The sequence below is a fragment of the Embiotoca jacksoni genome, unplaced genomic scaffold (assembly GCF_022577435.1).
Source record: "Embiotoca jacksoni isolate LCO1_2020_lvr unplaced genomic scaffold, fEmbJac1.0.p SCAF_7, whole genome shotgun sequence".
NCBI classification, from domain to species: domain Eukaryota; kingdom Metazoa; phylum Chordata; class Actinopteri; family Embiotocidae; genus Embiotoca; species Embiotoca jacksoni.
Genome location: NW_027185425.1, coordinates 4,400,242 through 4,415,799, shown reverse-complemented (window position 1 = coordinate 4,415,799; position 15,558 = coordinate 4,400,242). Strand labels below are relative to the sequence as shown.

General features: G+C 40.5%; 1 protein-coding gene across 4 annotated transcripts in view; it reads right to left on the bottom strand.

Moving 5' to 3' along the window:
• LOC138214290 (oxysterol-binding protein-related protein 10) overlaps positions 1–15,558 on the bottom strand; it is a 72,167-nt gene that overhangs the window by 15,335 nt on the left and 41,274 nt on the right. For all 4 annotated transcript variants that reach the window (XM_069175773.1, XM_069175775.1, XM_069175774.1 and 1 more), the window contains one exon: positions 11,729–11,859. In XM_069175773.1, the coding sequence (XP_069031874.1) occupies positions 11,729–11,859 (131 nt within the window). The remainder of the gene's footprint in view (positions 1–11,728; positions 11,860–15,558) is intronic.

The window sequence follows — 15,558 nt, the reverse complement described above, 5'->3', positions numbered from 1 at the left end:
GAACCCACTGAAGGTTTGATATTTCTTTGCTTGACAAACAAGCAATTAATCAATTACCAAAATAAGTGTTGCTTGACATGTTGCTAATTAGTCAGTCATATTATATTGACTTCTCATAGTTTTATAATTTCTTCATGCAGAAGACAATTTTATGTAAGACCAACATGTTTGTTGCTGTTGTACATACATTTGACATCATATCAGTGTTACATACAGTCTTTCAAGCATCATTTTCATGTTGCATCTGATGTTTTTCAGTCCAAAACAACAAAAGCTGATATACTATCTGTATATTTTGACTTTTTTGCCTATTTAACTCTAAGTATTTGATTAATTTATTCATTTCAATTTCTCGATGCCGAAATGTGGATTTCTTCAAGGAGCTGAAATAAATGTGTTTTTATGCATTTCACCTGCATAAGAGAAGTGTGAGTTTCCTTTTTTTTACTCTTCAATCATGCAGTTATGGTGAATATTGTACCCTCGTTATCCTCTTGTATGTGCAGATAGCATTGTGGGATCCTGCCACTTCCTGCTAATCAGTGTAGCTGCTGATGGAGTATTTGTGTCCCGCCCGTTAGCCTCTGACCTCTCTTTTATCAGCGTGGTATTTTCACCGTGAAGACTGGAGCTGACTGTTTGTGTTTTCTCAGTAAACCCTCGGGCAACCACATCAAAATTACTTAACAACACCTCTTGCCTACTAGTTTGACATTTAGCCAAACAATCACTGAACTTCCCACCTCTGTGCTTTACACTTATCCTTTATTTAAGTAAGAATGACTGCCTAAAAGTTTAAATTGATCACTCACCTTACTAAAACAACAACCGTGTGTGGTTGTTTTTTTTTAGCTCCATTTTCTCTGTTAAATGTCAGGGATGTTTTAAATGTCAGCCGTCGGGAAGTTACTGAAAAGCTTTTGAGTTAGAGCTTCTGAGGGCTTCCTGTTTGGGTCCCCATTTGGCATTTATTTCAAAGCTACAAACGACATGTGTATCTGTCAATTTATACAAGTATAGGAGTGTTTATACTGTTTACTAATAAGGTATATGACTGTGTAGCAATTGGTTAATTAGCAGCTTTAAAGCTGCGAAGAAGATAGGCAGGCTGTAATGCATTTACTGCTTAGTTGGACTCAATGAGCCACGGAGACCTGATAGCCGAGTGATGAGGGCACATACCACATGGGTGCAAATGCCTCCAGCCGTGAGTGTTGTTTGATTCCTGGCCAGTCGAAACCTTTACAGCATGTCATTCTTCTGCTCTATTTCCAGACATTTCCTGTCTGTCGACACTGAACTATCTGAATGAAGGCAAAAAGGCAAAATAATAAATGAACTCCGGCTTTGATCCCTACCAGACGTCCAGCACCAGCAAAAGAATGAAACCAAAGAAGAGGCACAACAGCAAGACATTGCAGATTATTACAGTACAATGAGAAATAAAGGAGGTGGGAGTTGACCCAGATGCAACATAAGGAGTCTAACAAATAATTCACAAACTCAGAATAGCACCACTTGAAAGGTTATGAATGAAAAAGTGGATTGACACTGTAAAGGAATCAGACTTCCCCAAATATCTCCCGCTTCTTAAAAAAAAAAAAAGGAGTTAAGAGGGACTGAAATGCTGAGTTTCAGCCCTTCGTGTATAAATTATGATGAGCAGTTTCATCAGCGCAGCATCTAATGAGAGGATGTGATGTACTGCCAGTGCAGACACAGTGGTTAGGCACTCACTCAGACACATGCAAGCTTAGCAAACCTCACAAAGATGAAATTAACTGTACACCATTACACTTGGAAGTGAGCCAACCACAGGCCTGTTCAAGTCAAAGGTGCAATTTTCACAATAATTCTGAGCCACTAAGCAAAAAAAACATGAAGGCTGCTGTCCATCATAAAGGCGTGTGGTAAAATCTTCATGCTGTATTCACATATTAAAGGGGAACTTCACTGGAAACAGTTCATTAGCATTGAACCCTTCTGCGGCTCAGGAGGGAGCTGCGCGAAATCTGATACACCGCCCAAAATTACATACAGTGAATCAGCGTGGGTTGGGTTAAAGGTTGGATAAAAAAATCTGGGAATGTGGAGTTAGAAACAAATGAGCTCATAAGACCTCTGCAGGTCGCTGCCAAGCAGCAACCATCAATGATGTCACTATTGGTTTGTGAACTGCTGTTATGGAGCTTCAATTTTGGATATCAGTCCTCGCCATCTTGCTATTTTGAAAAAGTGACCATATTTGGATGAGCTGAGGAGGAGTGAGCAGTGGATCTGACTCGATCTGGCTGCGAACCCGAGGACAATATGCCCGCCCACGTATAACAGAAACCTGAGAGTACCGCAAGCCTGTCAATTAAAAAGACAAACCTCCAAACACACCGCTTTTTAAAGTATAATATCTAATTAATGATGGAATTATATTCAGATGGACTGTCAGAAAACTAATAAGAAAGACACTTTAGCGAATGACATCATTATGACTTGTGGACTTTTTTTTTTTTATTAACTATGTATTTCATGAGAGAAGTTGAATGGAAGTTTATGGAGCCAGAGAACTTTTGAAGCCAACCTCTAGTGGCCCTTTGGTATTGGCCTTGATTTTTAGACCCCCGAAGCTACGTCCACTTTTATAAACAGTCGATAGTTGCGAGTCATTTCCGCGAGCGTACATTAGCCACTAACGCTCAGTCTCAGTGTCATTATATGGGCTTATTAGTAGAGGTCAATGTAAAATATCTGGTTATCTGCGTTCAAAATAAAAACTGGAGCTGAAATGATTCAGAAAGGTTTTAAATTATTGATTAACTGCTTACATATTTTTTTAAGCAAAATTCACAAGTTCCAGCTCCTCAAAGGAGGGATCTTTGCAGCTTTTGGACAGTTGTTTGAACAAAACAAACAGTTTAAAGACATTTCTGACTTTCTACAGGCCAAACAAATATCAATCAAAAATCCATTAACTGAGATAATAACTGCCAGACCAATCAGTATTGGAAATAATTTGCACAAACATGACAAAATGTCTTTGTATGTGCAATGGCGGAGAATAAATATATTTTTTTCAGTGTTTCATGCCGGTTTCCCTACAACACTTTAAAAAGTGAAGTTTGTGGTGTCTATATCAGGAGAGCAGTGAGAAACAAAGCAGTTTCAAAGAGGCAGGTGTCACATTCAATCTCCCAAACTAAAGCTGGAGGTTCAATAAAGAATGGATGACAAGGCAGAGAGTGACTCATGGGCTCGTATTTTCCCCGCTGAACAGACTGAAGTCGAGCTGAGAGCACACTGCTCATTATTTGCTTTTTCTGACACTGCGACTGACAGGACCTTTTGTCTATTAATAAGGTTCAGGAAAAGTCGATGCTTCATTTTCTTACAGTCGAGAGCAAGTTTAAAAAAATAAATAAATCAGGCTGACCCGACCCGAAAACCTACTGAAACATTTTTCACTGCCAGTAAAAGATTCACCCAATATGCTTCAATTGTACAGAAGAGCTGCAGGGGAATTCAGATGAGGACTTTGCTGCTCTCTGCTGGAGTAAAGAAGGAACAGTAACTCAGAAAAGTAAATGGAGAAATGTTTAAGCTTGAAATACAAGAAGGAGAATGGAAAACAAATTATTGTGATGCAACTGTTACATTATTTAGATTTTTGTGTTTCTATAGTGAAATTTCATGGTTTTTATTTCTGCACATTTTACACATAAGACATCTGTTGCTTGTCTGTTACTCCAGGAAGAGGAATCTTTACAATTTCCTGGGCTTTCTTCCTCTTTTTTCCAGTCAAGTGATTGTTCTAAGGGAATTTTTTTTATAATCCATGTCGTGGATCTACGAATAAAATCGACTTATCAACAAGGGTCGTCATATTGTTTATATTTGTCTGTCTAGAGGATTTGAATTTGATTTTTACTTCGCAGTAGTCTCCTGGGGGAGCAGGATTGAAGCCGGCGACACCAACCGACTTAACAAACTGGTTAAGAAGGCCGGCTCCATAACAGGCTTCAAAATGTACAGTCTGGAAAAGGTGGTAGAGAGGAGGACGCTGAACAAACTGTTATCCACATCTCCACCACCTACTGCAACAACAGCGGAGCACTTTCTCCAACAGACTCTCATGGGCACAGATACAGGATATCATTCCTGCCCACTGCAATCAGAATGTACAATCTGCCTTGGGCCAAATCTGCCCTACATCAATAACAATAGAGTCAATAGACTATTGGCACCACCAATACATCACCATGTACAGTCAACTTTTTGCACTACTGCTGACCATTGCACTGTTGTTTAATTTTATTCTATTTTATTTGTATATACTGTAAATCTTTACATTTTTATATTTTCACCTCTATCTTTATTCTGTAATTTTATTGCTTTTTACCTGTATGTTTCCATGATGCTGTAGCGAAATGTTTTTAGGCTTGCAGGGTCAATAAAGTATAGCAATCAATCAATCAATCAATCAATCAATCAATCAATCAATCGAGCTGTCTGTCTGTCTCTCTCTATTTCCATCTTTGTATACAGATTTTTGGCAGATTTGATGCTTGTAAAAGAAAAGAAAATCTATTTGATGACAGAAAAAAAATCCGATATTTATCACAAAAAAAGGAGACGAGGGATGATAGATTTCCTCTTGTACTCGAGCTGATTGAAGGTCTGTCATTAACTCTCTGTTCGACAGCAGCAGCGGCTCACGCCAACAGTATTACAGTACACAGGTCTAATGGGAGGGTAAGGGAGTGCATTGGAGCTGTTGTAAATGCATAAACCTACCAGATTTCTGCAAGCACCAGCAATTTCCTCTCCATTTTTCCCCACAGTCACGCACCGGCCCTGCACTTACTCTTGTCGGCTGCATACTAGGACTGAATATCTAATGCCACGGTGCTACTACATAATTCAAGTGGCAAAAACCTTTATTATTCCGGGCTAATGTGTTTTCTTTTCTTGGTCTTAAGACTGCTCATGAGATTACAGGGAAAATGGTAACATGGCAAACAACAAAGATGATCAAGAACTGACCTTGAGCTTCGCTGCACCAGAATATGTGTCCATCATTTAAGAAGCAGGAGGAGAAATTATGCAAGAACATTTAGTCAAAACCATGATGAATAAAGTATGCTTCTATTGTTGGATGCAAACTAGGAATTCATATAAAACAACATATTCAAACGTCCTGATTCAGTGATTCATTTTAGTCTATCTGCATTGTGTTTCACTACCACAAGATGGCAAACTCACCGTCTCCCCAAATCCATCCTTACCCTGCCAAACAATACAAATCAGATAAAATGATCATCCCAACAGGACCCACTCTCTATCCTTCGTTATCTAAACATCTCCTTGATGAAAAAAGATAATCAACTCATGAAAAATGTCTCTCCCTCTCACTTCTCCACCTTTCCTTCCTTTACCTTCACACCGAAACAAAACTTTCAGTCACTCCGACTGGACTGGAGAGATTTCAGTTAGATGATGGCTTAAAAAAAAAAAATCATCTTTAAAACATGAATAAACATCAGTATCAAGGTGGACTAACGCGCCCGGGCAGTCCGCATCTCCACCGTCTCTCTGAGCCCTTCTTCAAATGGCAGCCAGGGCATCTTTGAAGGCTCTAATGAAATCTGGTTGAAGCTGCAGGGCAGAGCCGAGAAGCAGGCGGGAGGAAAAGCGTAAAATATTGCAGAGCGGTGACGGGGTGTGGTGAACGTGTCGCTGCAAAATGAGATGCCTGCCTGTCCGTAGAACAGTGACACCTCTGCTTTGTGATGACAGTTTATATCACAGTGTCAGCACAGTCAAACCTGTTCAACAACCACTAACATTGTAATTTTTGAAAGGAAAGCATCAACTTACTATTGACACATGACAACTATATCACGCTTTATTTTGATTTATGAGGGGTTTGGAAAGCTTTGCAAATGATCACAGACGGTGGGAAATAAAAAAAAAATAAAAAACACTTTTGGATTCATTGATGAGATCTCGCAGCAACAGTACACCACATTTTAATGTACTGTTTTACACTGCAAGTACCGACTAATGGTGTTATTAATGATTAATACATATATTTAAATGCTTTATAGATCAGTTAAAAGCTATAAGTAAGAAAAAGTGTGGTGTTGAACATGGGTTATTAAAGTATAAATAGAGACTTGTGTCACTTTCTAATTAGCCTCTGGATAATAACAAAGGGATTTAACATAAACCCAGCTGTTCTTTTTAAAGGCCAGTGATTGAATCATAAAGCATTAGTAAATAATTGAATTTCCAAGTGAGGCTCCAAAGGGGGTCGTAATAGAAAGCAGCAACCTTTAGAATTGGCTAATTTCTAACCTGTCAAACAGGCTAAAGGCTAACAGGCTAACGGTCTGATAATAGAGCGACACACTAAATGTGACTGTGTCTACAAATATTTCTCAGATATGATTTATCGCCAGTGTTTCAGGAATTGTACACACAGTGGGCACTTAAGTGTCAAAATGTCGGTTAATTACAGTACAAAGCCTAAAAAAAAAAAAAAAAAAAAAATAAGCTGAAAGATGCTAAATCGCTCTGAAAAGAGTGATAATTCTCTGCATATATTCATTTGTTACTTTAAAAAAAAGATATTTGTAAAAATATGATACAATATTGTAAGTCAAGGTCATTAAAAATGTCCTTAATGTCCTTAATTTTACTCCAGCGCACTATCCCATTCTTAAATTGGCAAAAAAAAATAGTGACAGAGGCAGGAATACAGATGGCGGGCTGAGCCATCCTGAATCATAACTGCCATAATACTGTCTTTAAAGGAGCCAAATCACCATTATGAGCTGCCCTCATTTCCCTACTCTTAATTGTGCACCATGAAGTATGTCGAACAGCTTGACAATTAACTGTAAATGGGTTGACACTGCAACATTGTAATACCCATTTTACACTCATATGTCAATAGAAAGTGATCGTTAACATGACAGATTACATCTCTGTGCCTCCAGATTCCATTGCTCTGGGCTCGGTTCGTCCCTCGTGGTGTTTTTAGGCAGGAAGCTGATTCCCAGCTCACATCGAGGGTAAAATGTCCCTCCCTGCCTTCCGTAATTTCTTTTGCAGTTGGACTGAAATGACTGGCATCCCATTATAAGATTGGGCATTAGTGTTAACAGGCTGTTCCCTTAATGTTTAACACAGACTTTTGACAGGCAATGACAGAAGTCTAACATTTGACAGAGGCTATTAGGAGCGGGCATGGCAATAAACGCTGCCGAGATGACACCCACCCCATTCATCGTAATCTTGTTATTAACAGCTAAGGTTTCCATTGTTGCATGAGGGTTTGAGTAAAAGGATGGCAAAACCGAGGATAATTAATCATGTTTAAGGTTACAGAGATCAGTCAAACATTTATTTTGTCAATAATGATGCAGCTGCAGGTGCGCCGCTTTAAGGTTAGAGTAACACCATGCAAACGGTGGCCAGAAAACCAGCGATTAAACCTGTAGCCTCGAGAACATCTTTCCATAAAACACAGCTTTCTTTGCCAACTTTGCAGAAAGTTCCTCAACTTTGGTTATCACTGAGAGGATGATGGCGGTGTCCACGACAAAGTCTTGCAGTGCAATCATGGACTCCAGTATGCGTCTGCCACCAAACTTCTCCCGCAGGTCTTTCAGGATGGCCTTGCGGACCTTTTTGATGTACTTCCGGTCTGGGCAGAAGTCTTTAGTGACACACAGTCCCTCCATGGCCTGGTTGATGAGGCGTTTAGTGTGAGCAGTCCAATCCTTATTGCGGCTTTGAGGAGCATTGCACTTTATCAGCAGGCTCACTACCAGCACAGTGACAAACCGGAAACCAGAGTCTGTAGAGACACATGGCTCAATAGATCCTGTGCTCGTTGGTGTTTGATCCATCACCTCAGAGTGATCGTCCTCCTCGAAGATGCTAGTTACAGGTGTAACTTCATATTCTGGACTAGTTTCCTGTTGGTTCATGTTGAATGTAGACCAGTGTTCTCTCTCAACAATCCTCACAATGTGTCTCGATGTGCGTTTCACTGCGTAATGTGAGAAACTGCCTTTGATGAGAATCTAGAACACAATGACGTCACAGAACACACAGCCACACCCACTTACACTGCCCTACACACACACTCACAATGACGTCACAGAACACACACGCCCGCTCACTCACTAATGAAAGCGATGAGCAAAAAGCTGCTCAGAGAAGACAGGAAACAAATGATTCTGTTAACACCAGGCTTCAATGCTTTCTTCTCCTACATTGCTTCTCTGGAGATTTACAGATAAATAACTCTAACAATGTGCTAAAGATTGAAAATAAAAATATTTAGGATTATAATGGCCCTCAGCACAACGTCTTTGAACCATGTTTCTTACTTTGCACTCAGATTATCTGCAGTTAAACTGACAAAAGTGGATTTGAACACTACCTATAAGTCGAAACCCATCAGTACGATGGTATCAAAAAATAATAATTAAAAATAATTAATTGCCCATTATTTATAAATTCACTCCAGTTTAAGTCAATTCTTTTAATTCCAGGTATGGGCTTTACTCCATTTTTTTTTTCCTCTTTCTAAATAATGGAGCTAACTGTTTTGTGTCCAGCCTCGTGCATTTGTATGTGCTATAACTGGTGTATTCCTGGTGAGTTTTTGAGGGTGTATCAATAACAGCTCGGTTCCATTAAGTGTCCCAGTAAGCCATGACAATTAACCGACATTTACCAAAGCAGGACCTCCCGTACGTGGAATTCAGCTGTCATTAATACACCTGTGTTTACCTTACTGGGACAAGTCAAAATGTCTGCTGTAAAAAAGGTCTATGACAGTAGCATACTTGGAAAATTCCGTGTTCAGATACTGATCTGTTGATCAGACCCACATTTTTGTATCTGGTAAGGTGTACATCTTTCCTCTCAGATAAATATAAAAAAGTGGTCCACTGACTAGTCTGGTACCCCGAACATCAACAAAGAGAGAGAGCCTTTGGTGGTTTGGGTGAGCATAGTGGACTGTGCTGTGCAACTGTACAATTTAATACAAGTATTTCTACTTAGTATTCTAAATGTTGAAGAGAGAGGTCAGTGGCAGCCTTAAGTTTTTTTGTCACTTTTAAGTGGCCCCCCAAATTACCTGTTGTCACCCCCTGTGACTCCAAGGACCCTTTTCCCAGTCACTGATGGTTTTTACGTGCCTGATTTTAGGGGGTGGGGGTGGGGGTCTGCAGCACCCCTCTGCACAACGACTTCAGCCACCAGCACCCATGCTGAACATATTTCCAGCTGATGCTCCCAACAGCTGAAAATATGTTTCAGCTATTAATGCCTCAGCTATTTCAACAAAATCCTCTGTAGCTGGCACTACTTTGATGTAAGCTCAAATTATCCTTTTTCCGAGGTATCCATGGAAACAAGATCAATACACCAACAAACATCGCTTCTTTGTAACAGCAACATGTTTTATATGAAAATAATGTAAAGTTTCATCTATGCAGCAGTTCATAGAGAATAAAAGTAAATTAAGATATTTTTCTTTTGGGTGGAATTTGTTGTTTGAAGTTAATGATACGCATTTCAACTGAATTACAGAAAGCAATGCACCAATGTCTCACCCTCCGAGCCTCACACTTTCACCCGCCCCTTTGTCTCTCCACCACACTGACGCTCATTTACGTCAGAGTCACCTGGCCTCCGTTCCCTGTTAGTGATACGGGCTGGTTCAGACAGCCAGACAGCTTCCCTCTGCAGCAGGAATCTGTAGAGCCGCCTCCTGGGATCGGCTCAGTTCCACCTCTATACTGTGTGACCCACTTTTTTGACAGCAGCTCTGTTAAAACTTGCGGAAGCGATGACTACTTCCCTTGCTGGGCGACAAGGGCAAACACAAAAGAGTGAAAAGAAAGCGAGGCAAGAATAATAACTGCCTCAATATCGTCAGATTTTTTTTTATCTTACGGGTGGCCCTTTTCTTTAAATTCACTGCAGCAAGAAAATCAACCTACAGAGCCTTAAAAAAAATGCATTATAGTAAACAACTAGCTTCATTGTTTAAATATCAGTTTTTATGAAATGATAAACCATTTGATAGCAAACACTATTTAAAAAATGCAGCTGCTGGCATCTTCAAAGACTTTTGCAAAGGCTGATATCAAGTAATTGAGACTTTGCTGCTGCTCAATAACCTATTCATTGGACTTTAGCCTTTTTAATCTACGTTTATTTAGTGTTTACTTTGTGTACTCTCAAGAAAACAAACCTCATAACCTTAATGCTTCTCAGTAGCTGACTCTAAAAATCCCGTCTCATACCGTTCCTTGTGCACAGAAACAAGAATACAATCCCTGCCTTCAATCTCTGCTGCCTGGTGAAAACCAAGCATCTTTTCCTGTTTTCAGATTAGTTAAAATTCTATTTTTCAAGGTGATCCAGTTGTGTTTTCAGGTGGTCTCTACCAACAAAGAAAAACTTAAACTATACAAGTTTCCAGATACATCGTTTTTGCAGGACTTCGAAGAAACGTGATGTCATGCGAGAGTAATCCAACTTTGTGTACTCAAAATAAGGGGGGGGGATGTTCACTGTGATGGACTGCTTACCCACAGACTTAAAATAAAAATGGATGTAGTCTCCAGATCTGAAAAGTGAAGTTGAAGTGCCTTATAGTGCAATACCACTGAGGGCCACTACGGGCCCCTAAAACACCTCTGGCTCCAATAGACCCACATTAAAGGAGAGTCAACTTCTCACATTAAATACAAAGTCAATAAAAAAAATTCACAAGTCATTATGGTGTCCTTAGCTAAATTCACTCCTTGTGATCAGTGTTAAGGTGGTCCTTCTAGAAAATAATCACATTATTAAGAGGATATGAAGCCGAGAAGAGAAGTATGTTTGGAGGCTGCCTGGTTTGACTGACATGACTGGGGTGCAGTCAGGTTTCTAGTTTAGGTGGCCAGGTGTAGTGTCCCCAGGTTCTCAGTCCGATTCCACCCCTCGCTCCTCCAAAACTCATCCAAATATTGTCACTTTTGGCTAAAAAAAAACAAAACTAATATGGTAGCCAAAATACTAGACTCAAGACGTCACAGTAAGGTGTGCCAATCCCAATCAAGCAAGTCGGTGCCAATTGATTCGCAAACGTGCTAAAGTAATTTCAACAAGACACACTTAGTAAGATAAAATTCAATCTAACTGTGCAATTAAAAAAAGTCAGCAGTGAGTAAAACTTGAATAATATACATAATTTTGTAGGTTAACAAGGCCAAGATAAGGACACAAAAAAGAAAAAGCACTCTGGTCAATTTAAGACACCATAATGTTTGATGAGAAGCAGTGACCTTTGTTGCACCTCATACTCACAATGTTTCCTGTCCATAAACTCACTAGGATAATCCAATACTTGCAAAATGCAACAAAGAACCATTCTTCATGTTCTACACACTTGTTTTTCATCACTCTGAGCCGTGGGCCAAAAGCCCCAAATGAGCAAATGTGAAATGAATTTTTTTTTTTACAACCATCCAACCAACCTGTCGGAAACGCTGCAGTTAGAAATAGCAGCCATAATTCAGTTTCTCCCACATTAATTGTGTAGCCCTACAGTCCCACATGTGGGACCCTATGAAGCCCAAACCATGTCTAGAGGGGGAAGGAAGACAACCGAGGCACAATACGGAGGTGATAATTGACAATATGACGCAATGTTTCTCACCTCAGCACCATGGGACAGACTCCTTTTCCTGAGGGCCGGGGAGGGCTCGGCTGATTGTAGAGGAGTCAGACCTCCGTTCTTCAACTGCTCCCCTGAGGGCGACTTTGGTACAGTCCACACAGGAACACCATCTGAAAAATGACAAGGCAGCGTCAGAGCCGAAAGCCGGCTTTTAGTTACCAAGAGCAGGAGGTGGCTTAGATTTACGGACTGATAATGGGTTGAGAGAATCAAAGAAGGATGAGGAAGAAAACTCACATTACTCTTTCCTATTTACATCTGACATTCAATATTAAGGTGTGACTGACAGAGACTAGACAGCAGGAAATTGTGTGTGCACTTGTACCCGTCTGCTCGAATTTAATATTTGTTCAATGTTATATGTGGCTGGTTGTATTGACTTGATCAAATATAGAGAAGTGACTAGAGTGATGATTCATTTTGACTCCAGGTCACAAGCAATAAACTGTTCTGCAGAAATAAAAAAAATAAAAAAAATCAACGCCCTGTCATAGTGCAGCTGAACCTTAAAACAAGCAGTTTTAAAAACAAAATTCAAAAATACTATACTGTCCTCACCTATAGGGGTTAGGTGGTCAGATGGGATGAATCACGTTGATGATCTTTTTATGAAGCCATCATTTGTAAATGTTTTTCAGTGTTCGAGGTTCTACATTTGACAACTTGTTTTAAACGTTTTTTAAGACTTTTTAAGACACTCGTATTGGTGGTTGATGCCGATTGGTTAAAGACTGCTCCAATAGTTTCAAAATTAACATGAGGTCTACGACCATTAGGATGCAACGACTGGAAACGATCACGTAGCCAGACCTCATCTACTCACAGTGAATTTGGGTCTGGTAATGCCGGGCTGTTCAATAAGCACAATGTGGAGGCTTAAGAGATATCAAGAGTCCTCAGTATTAATCAGTATTATCATTTATGAACTTTCAGCGGAACAGTTGATTGCAAAGAATATTATATAATCTGCCAAGAATAATGTTTTTCAAATTTGCGACTGATTGAGAGTATTTCATAGTCACATCTAGCGATTAATTTTAGAGTAGCCTCAGTCTGATCTGAAATATATATAATCATTCAGTTAAAGGCTCCAAAATCATGATGATTCATGACAAGCATTACTTAAGAGGAATCAAAGGTTACAACACTGACTAAAAGGCTCCTTTTTGGATATCCGCTCAACAACAAAACAAACTGCATCCTCAGAAACAGACGTCAAATTCAGTCACCGCTTTAGGACGGGCGTCTTACAAAGTTTGGTGAAGGGCTAACAGTTCCCTCTTGTATGAACAGACTCATCATTTAAAGAAGATGTAATTTGCAACCGTCGCTTTCATAAAAATATCTAAAACCAAGCTGCAATTCTCCTCATTGAAAAGTCTCTACAATTGCACCATTGCAGTGGTAGATCGCATTTCAAAGCACTGTTAGCTGAGCAGTACCAGAGGCCCCTCTTATCACCACTCTCAACACTCAAATGGGGTTAAGAGCGTAATGCACCAAGAGGCTGTTCTTTGATATCCATTAGTGGGAAGCAAGCTGTGCTGACACAGGTCGACATGCTGGTGAGCCCCGAGGCGAGTCTGTCTCCACCAAATGTGCTGAAATAGCCCCCAGGCCAGGTCTCCGCTTTGGTCAACTGACAGTTTGACTGACAGGAACCTGAAAAGTGTGAGTGAACCTCTTTTAGTGATATCGGACTAAAGTGGAGACACGAGCAGGTGCGGCTCTGCCTGAAGGCGAGTGAGATGCGAGTTATAAATATAATGAAAACAGAATTATTTTTTTTTACATGTTTTTTGAAAAGGTTATTCTCAAGGCGTTTGGGGGTTAGTGGGTTCCTGACAGCTCAATTCAAGATAAGAATTTTAGGAGAAAATTCTGTAAATATTGATGTGTTTTTGTTATTAATCAGTTCTTCACAAGTAAATAACTGGTTTATAGATACGTCTATACTTTAATACTTTCTCTGAGATGTCACAATGAAGCACCAGAAGTAGAAACAATCAGTGAGCAGGGGCATGTCTGGGCCATTGGATAGAGGCATGCAGGTGACTCAAAAGGCTGTCGCAGGTCAAACTGTGGAGACATAAACATTCATGCAACAACAAATGTTTCCAATGGCTTAGCCTTCCATTTCTGGGCCGTGACATCAATTCAGACTTCATGATGCTGTCATATTTAACTTTTACACTACATCTTTCTCTTTCCCTTTTATTCTCTCTTAAGGGGTGTGATTCACAAGTTCCTGTTGTGCAGTAACAAAGAAAAACACAGTAATGTGCATGAAGCATTAGAGAGCTATAATACAAGAAGTATTTCAAGTTATGGTCCGGGGTGAAATTGTACATGTGCACGTAAAGGGGGTCACAAAAATGTGTTTAACACAGGTGCTGATGTTGATCAAGCGACATAACTTGGAATACGTAATTATCAAGGTCATTGCTTCCTCCTGCTCCGGTCACATTACTGTGCTGTGCTCCGTTCATGCACAACATGAACAGTCGGAACTTTTCGATCGCACTTCATATAAAAAGACATGCCATTCACCACTCACTTCCATGTTGGTTAATCAGGGTACTTCTGCTTTAAATGCTTTATGTTAAGTTTGCAAGGTAAATTTCCTTTATGGATTTGTATTTCCTTAAAGGAAGATGTTCTTTGTGTGTGAGTGAAAGAGAGGGAGGGTGAGGCTTCAAGCTCTTTATAGCAGTGATAGAGGGGAGGGAAAGGGGGGGGGGAATCCAAAAAGAGCTAGAGAGAGCAGCAAAGATCCTCTGTGACATCAGCTGATAATATTCGGTCTGGTTTATGACTGGCAGGTTTTTGTTGGGAGTTTACAAAGCTCATTCTAGTTCTTGACTCTCTTTGCTATTACTAGAGCTGACTCAAACAAGTTGCTCTGGTTTTGTAACAACAGGAGCCCGGAGGGACTAGCGTGCCAGCCAAACTCAGTCCAACCTCATGCTCGGCTCTACCCAAGAGCTGTCTTGCCCATGCAGTGGCAATGCTTTCTTGTGTGGGCATAACAATAACATTCAACCAGCCAGCCACTCCATTTATCAGCTGCATCAAATCAGGATGCTGCCCATGCTGGTGAGCCGCACTACCCATCTCTCGGCAGAACCGAGGATCCTAACAAAAGACTCCTCACTGAGATGTGGGGGATACATGCCGGAAGCGGGGAGCAGCTGGACCCCCACAGGACTTATCAGCCAGGCAGCGGAAGGAAAGAGGTTTGTACTTGCGGCCCGGCGGTCCCACTCCACACCACCCCCTGTCTGATGAACAGGTACAGGGCAGGGTGACTGCTGGCGCAAAAAGAAGACCAACAAACCGTGAGGACTGGAAGATTCGGGATGGGATCCTGCACCCACCCAAACCAAGATCCAAAACCACCTTTCAAAAGTTACAAATGCAGGTAGGCCACAACTTCTTGAGGTCCAAGGACCTATAGCGTGGAAAAGATGGCTCTGAAGATTCTGTAGGCTCCTCTTTGAGAGGACAGCAGTCGTTGTTTAATTCTGTTCACATCATTTACAATTGATTACAACAAGGACCTAGAAGTTATGTAAAAAAAAAAACATGCGTCAAAACCATCCATCCACTCTCCAATGCTTGTCCAAATGAAGGTTGCAGTGGCAGTAGCTAACTTAACCTCCTGCCATTGGCCTTCTCCTTCAACTCTTTCTGGTGCATCCCAAGGTGTTTGTGGGCCAGGATATGAAATCCAATTAACATGTCCTTCTCCAATTTGGAAGTGCCCACAATTTCTTGACAGAGAGGCGTCTAGCAAGCATTCGAATTGA